This window comes from Colobus angolensis, unplaced genomic scaffold, assembly GCF_000951035.1.
Source record: "Colobus angolensis palliatus isolate OR3802 unplaced genomic scaffold, Cang.pa_1.0 Scaffold238, whole genome shotgun sequence".
Classification (NCBI taxonomy): domain Eukaryota; kingdom Metazoa; phylum Chordata; class Mammalia; order Primates; family Cercopithecidae; genus Colobus; species Colobus angolensis.
The window spans coordinates 425,183-431,452 of NW_012115577.1; the positions used below are offsets into that span (position 1 = coordinate 425,183).

At 53.9% G+C, this 6,270-nt stretch overlaps 1 protein-coding gene across 2 annotated transcripts in view; it reads left to right on the plus strand.

Moving 5' to 3' along the window:
* Positions 1-5,123: 5,123 nt before the first annotated feature.
* The window catches only part of CDSN (corneodesmosin), a 4,813-nt gene continuing 3,666 nt past the window's right edge, over positions 5,124-6,270 (plus strand). The window contains exon 1 of one of the 2 annotated variants that reach the window (XM_011944986.1): positions 5,124-5,258. In XM_011944986.1, coding sequence (XP_011800376.1) covers positions 5,174-5,258 — 85 coding nt within the window. In that variant the 5' untranslated portion in view covers positions 5,124-5,173. The remainder of the gene's footprint in view (positions 5,259-6,270) is intronic. The other variant, XM_011944987.1, reaches the window with a different exon arrangement.

A 6,270-nucleotide genomic window follows, 5' to 3' on the forward strand; every position in this document is an offset into this window, starting at 1 on the left:
GCATTCCCAAGAGGAAGGCAGAAAAGTAGAGATTAAAACTGAGTCAAGAAGTGTAGCCAGTCCCATGGGAGCACCTGGGCTAAGGAGGGTCTGTCCCCACAGAGATGTTTGGAACATCTGACTGGGGATGTGCCCTCTCCTATGTTCTTGGTCACCAGAGGATCCAGGTGGAGAGTGTGGATGACTCAGTCCACCCCTCCCCGCACAGGAAAAACAACTCAGAGGACATCCCCTACTGGGAGTGGGCCAGGAGCGTCGGCTTCCACCCAGGGAGAGGAGGGTGGTGTTGTGGCTGCAGAGGTGAGTCCACAGGGAAGCGTGGGTGTCATGGAGAAAGAGAGAGGAGGAGAGGAAATGGCCTCTCGCTGGAGCCAAGCAGAGAGAAACAAAGGAGGGGAGGAACCCACAGGCCCTGGAGCTCCAGAGCAGCTCCGGGTGGCCCCCTTCCTTTTCTCCCCAGCACAAAATAAGCTGCTTTTCCAGGCTCTTTCTCTTCCTTGTTCTCATTCCGTTTTCCTTCTTCCAAGCCTAAGCCCCGGTCTACCAAGGACCCCTATGGGAAACATTTGTTCTAGAACTTCTGTCCTGACTCTCAGGCCCCCAGAGGAGGAAAGCTGTGAAGGAGGGACCTCTTAAGCCAGTAACCCTCACTTAGGAATTCTTAACTTTTTTTTTTTTTTGGGACAGAGTCTCCCTCTGTCACCCAGGCTGGAGTTCGGTGGCACAAAATCAGCTCACTGCAGCCTCTGCCTCCCCGGTTCAAGCGATTCTCGTGCCCCAGCCTCCCAAGTAGCTGGGATTACAGGTGCTCGCCACCACACCTGACTAATTCTTGTATTTTTAGTAGAGATGGTTTTGCCATGTTGGCCAGGCTGGTCTCAAACTCCTGAGCTCAAGTGATCCACCTGCCTCGGCCTCCCAGAGCGCTGGGATTACAGGTGTGAGTCACCATAGCTGGCCAGCTTTGAGAGTGGAAATCTCTCTAGAAATACTCATATACATAAGGAATTTTGCACACATCCTTACAGGGTTTAGGGAACCTCTGAAGCCTGTCCATGAACCTCTGCCACCCGTTTATAGCATGGTGTCAGCTGCAGAGTAACAGGATCTATGTGGGCCTGGAAGTCCAACAGGCTTGGGTTTGAATCTTTTTCAAACATTTTTGCTTGTTAGCAGCTGGTTTGGACAAATAATTTGAACTTAGTTTTCTCATCTGTGAAACGGGAAAAAGCACTTACCCTGTAGGGCTATTGTGAAGATTGAACAAGACAATACATGTTAAATACCCAGGCACCGTGTCCGCCTGCGGCAGGCAGTCAGTACATGGTGGATCTCGTGCCCCAAGCCTCCTCTTTATGGAGTCCCTCATGTTGCCCCAGCTGGCCTCGGATTCCTCCCACCTCCACTTCCTGGGTAGCTGGGACTACCCCACATCATGCTTCAGCCCCCTTTGTGATCATTCAAAGCCCTTTGGTTCCCTGCACCCTCTCACATTTACTGCAATTCCTGTAGAATCCAAATTCTTTTAACCTGGTGTTGTAAGTCATCTACAATCCCGATCCAAGCAGCCTGTCCCTTCTCCCACACCGCTGTTCCTCCCGTATGTCCCACACCAACCCACGCCATCCGCTGGTTCTAAACACACACCGCAAGGCCCTGTGTCTGGCTGCCTGCTCCATGCTTCTCTCATCATTCCTCAAGGCCTAGGGAAAGTCCTGCCACCTCCCTGCAGCCAAGTGCCTATCCACTTCTCCACTCTAGGCTGTGTGTCCCCAGTTGGATGGCAGCTCCTCAGGGCAAGGAACAATTCCTCTTCCTTCTCAGTGCAACTTCCAAAGCACAGCAGAGGAGCGTGCACTGGGGGCCAAGCCTGGCACAGAAAACGCAGCAGCACAGGGAGGGCTGCTGGAGGGATAGAGGGGAGAGTGACCTGCCTGCTTCACAATACATGACTGGGAGCCCCACCTTTTGCCTATGGAAGGCACGTGCTTTGAGTCTGATTTTCTCAGGTGCGGGGTGTCTACGCCACCCACACGTTCTCATCTGGTCCAATGCACGGGCATGGGCAGGGGCAGAATCTGTTGCTGTAGAACACAGCAGAACTGCCTGCACTACTGTGGACATCACCAAACTGGCAGCTTCACTGAAGGTGACCCTGGCCTGCGCGGGCACTCAGCTGATGCCCTTCTCTACCCTCCTAAGCCCCATTAGCTTTAGGTCTTCACTGCCTGTGCTGAGAGGAAGATTAATGGTGAGCAGCAGAGTAAAATCCAGCACTGGAGACAGGGTTTCAGTAAAAAATCAAAAGCGCAGCAGATTGGAGTTTGAGGGCCCAGAGGTGGGCAGGACAGTAGAGGAACTGGGCAGCCCAGAGTGGCGGGATGGAGTGGACAGGAGTGGACAGGAGAGAGTAGCTAGGAGGAGGGATGTGGCCGCAACACCAACCCACGTGGGCGGCCGGAACCTGGCAGGAGGCCGGGAGAGACTGTGCCTCCTCCAGCCTGGCTGTCTTGGCCAAGTTCTGACGGCAGCTGGGAGGAATGTGAGAAAGAAAACAAGAAAAACTTTGCTACCTCTGGCTGGTCAGGGGAAGTTTGTGTTGGAAAAGAAGAAGCCACAGGTTCCGCTGTTCCGCTGCCTTCTCCCCTCCCAGCCTGGGGAATGGCCCAGCACCTTCTAGTCCACTCCTCCCTGACCTCTGCCACTCCCCTTGCTGCCCCAGAGCCCCCTCCCTGCTTGCCCAGGGCCTCCAGGGAGCCAAGCCTGAGAGTCTAGGGAGGCCCACAGGAGGAAATGATGTTTGGAAAGAGCAGCATCACTTAATTTATTTTTTATTTTTTGAGACAGAGTTTCCCTTTCGTCACCCAGGCTGGAGTGCAATGGTGCGATATCGGCTCACTGCAACCTCCGCCTCCCGGGTTCGAGTGATTCTCCTGCCTCAGCCTCCTGAGTAACCGGGATTACAGGTGCCTACCACCAAGGCTGGCTAATTTTTTTTTTTTGTATTTTTGGTAGAGACAGGGTTTCATCATGTTGGCATGTTGGCCAGGCTGATCTCCAACTCCTGGCCTCAAGTGATCCACCTGCCTCGGCCTCCCATAGTGCTGGGATTACAAGTGCCACCGTGCCCGCCGAGCAGCATCACTTTAAATGGTATCTGTGTCTCACATTTGTGCCTGCAGCTCTACACAAGGCAGGAAGGGAGCAGAAGAGACTCTGCTAGCATTGGCTGGGCTGGAGACTCAGGAAACGGAGCCTGGGGCCGTAGGGGTGAACCTGGCCTATTTGTTTCCCCCAGTGGAAGGATGAAGACAGGAGCACCTGCAGGGCTCCATTTACTGGGCTTCCTACAGGGGGACTGCACCCCTTATCCCATTTAACCTTTCTGATAATTTCCCATTTGATATTCACAAAAACCTTGCGAGCTAAGTGTTATTTAAAATATCCCCATTTTACAGATGAGGAAATGGAAGTTCAGAAAGGTTTGAAGAGTCACCCAAAGCCAAGAGGTTAGCTGGGACCTGAACCCACGTCATCTTCATTCTGAAGCCAGTGTGTTTTGTTTTTCCCAAGGCATTAGCCCCCTTCAGGCGACCCTGTCCTATCCCTTCCTCTCTCCTTGGCTCCCTCAGCCCCTCTTTCCTCCCACTCCCATTCTGAGTGTCACCAGTAAGTCAAGAGCAAGACTAGACAGTAGCCACTAGCTGCACATGGCCAACCACATCATTACAATTAATTAAAATTAAAGCTCCAAATCTTTGGTGGTTAGACTAGCCCCATGTGGCTAGTGGCTACTGTATCAGACAGCACAGACAGGAAACAGTTCCATCCTGCTGGTCTGGACTTAAAGGCCGGTCAGGAGGTAGAGGGAATGGGAGAGACCAGCCCAAGGGCTCCAGGGATGGACCTGCCTTTGTGAGGAGATGAGGTTTTGGAAGTGAGTTTGGGTGAGGGGAGCAGGAATGTCTGAGGCCTGGCGGGGGAGAGGGCAGCTTGCTGAACTCCTAGGCACCTCCCTCCGATACTGATACTCCAGCAATACTAGTGAGCAATTAATTGGCTGGGGCAGGGCCGGGGCCAGAGCAGGAGGGAGGCCAGTGCAATGGAGGAGAAGCTACCACCCTCTCAGCAGATGGCAGGGCCCTGGTTCTCCTGGCCTTCTTTCATCCTCTGAGGACCCGGGAGCCGGCCTGGCCCTCCTTGACCTGCCCAGAGTTGGCTGCTGCTTCCTGCTCGCTCATCCAGCCCAGGGCCAGCAGATGGGCTATGGGGCCACCACCTTCCCAATTAGCCTTCTTAGCCTCTTGCTCACCCTTGAGGTCTGAGTTTCCAGCCATGGGGAGGGGCTGTGAGTGGCCTGTGAGTAACCAAGGCCCAGCTATGACAGAGGTCATCAGCCCAGGCCCCTCCCCTGGCTGAGCCCTGGCTCCCAGCAACCCCCCCACCCCCATCACCATGCCGTCCCCAGAGGCCCCCAGAAGGAACAGGTCAGGGAGTTGGTTTTGGGAATGTGAAGGTTCCCCAGGTGATGGAACATGTAATAGGTGTATGGCTGGCCTAGTACTTGGGGAGTGGTGGGAGGGGGAGCCTGGGAGATGGGGGCAGAACTCATTTGAAGGAAGACAGTGGAGGTAGAGTGATGGGGTCCCAAGGAAGGAGCAGATTGGGGGCTGTGAATGGGACCTCACTGGGGTTGGGCAGGTGGGGCTGGAACAGGCACCCAAGTGCGGAAAAAAAAGCTTAAACGCCCACGTCTGTGAGTGGAGGGCAGATGGGGAGACAGGCCAAGCCAGGGTAGGCAGGAGAGTTAAGGAACCAGGCAGCTGGGTCCCGTGGCAAGAGTGGCCGCCCCAGAGTGGGCGGCCGTGGGGCAGAGCGCCTGGTTCCGGGTTAGGCAATGAGGAGCCGGGGCCAGGCCTGTCAGGTGGCAGGATCGTTAGGGCCCCGTGGCCATGGGTACCCCACACTGCAGTCACTGCTGCTGCTGAGTAGGCAGATGCACCGGGCTGATTACCACGCTCCTCCCGGCCACACCAACTTCCCCCAGGGCACCCACCCCCTCCACCTCTCCTCCCCTCCCCACAGTGACTCCTGCCCAGGGAATGTCCAGCTCTGGCATAAAGGACCCAGGTGTCCTCGAGCTGCCGTCAGTCAGGAGGCTGTGCAGTCCGAGATGGGCTCGTCTCGGGCACCCTGGATGGGGCGTGTGGGGGGGCGCGGGCTGATGGCACTGCTGCTGGCTGGTCTCCTCCTGCCAGGTAGGAGGCTGGGGACCCTGGGAACAGGAGGAAGGTGGGAGGGAGAGTCCAGGAGAGGACCCAGTGAAGGGGACGGGCAGGGGCTCTGGAATCTGCCTTTTGAGTCTGGGGGTTGCTCCTCACTGCTTTGTCACCTCAGGTAAGTTTCTTAAACTTCCTGAGCCTGTTTCTGAAATTCTGAAGTGGGGTTAATGACACCTATCTCTAGTCTGTGTGTCTCAAATTAAATAATGTATGTGACACATGCTTTGGAAATTCTAGAGGTTCATATAAATGGTGGTGGTGGTGATTTTTATTATGGGAGCACTACACGATAATGATTGGACATTTAATAGTGATATCATTTTTAGAGCCTTTTAATATGCTAGACTCTGTTTTAAGCACATTTGGATTATATATTAGAACCATTTTTTTTTTTTTTTTTTGTGAGATGGAGTCCCACTGTACCTCCCAGGCTGGAGTGCAATGGCGTAATCTTGGCTCACTGCAACTTCCACCTCCCAGATTCAAGCAACTCTCATGCCTCAGCCTCCCAAGTAGCTAGGACTACAGGCGCCCATCACCACACCCGGATAATTTTTTTTGTATTTTTAGTAGAAATAGGGTTTCACCATGTTGGTCAAGCTGGTCTGGAACTTCTGACTCAAGTGATCCACTCGCCTCAGCCTCCCAAGATGCTGGGATTACAGGCATGAGCCACCACACCCTACCCACATTAGCACTTTTGATCATTACAAGAATGGTATGAAAGGAGATTTGCTATTTCCACTCTACAGATGAGGACACTGAGGCATGAAGAGGTTAGGAAAGTAGCTCAGGATCATGCATTAGAAAGCAGCAAAGCCAAGATTTCAACCCCAGGCCAGGTGACCCCTGGACCTGTGTTGTTTACCACCGGGTACTTACAGCGCTTGAGGAATTTCTGCGACCTTCCCATGGTCTGGTAGGTGGTTGGTGTCTGAGGGAATAGAGAAAGAGAAAGGCAATGCTTGGTGGATTTGTGCAGAATACC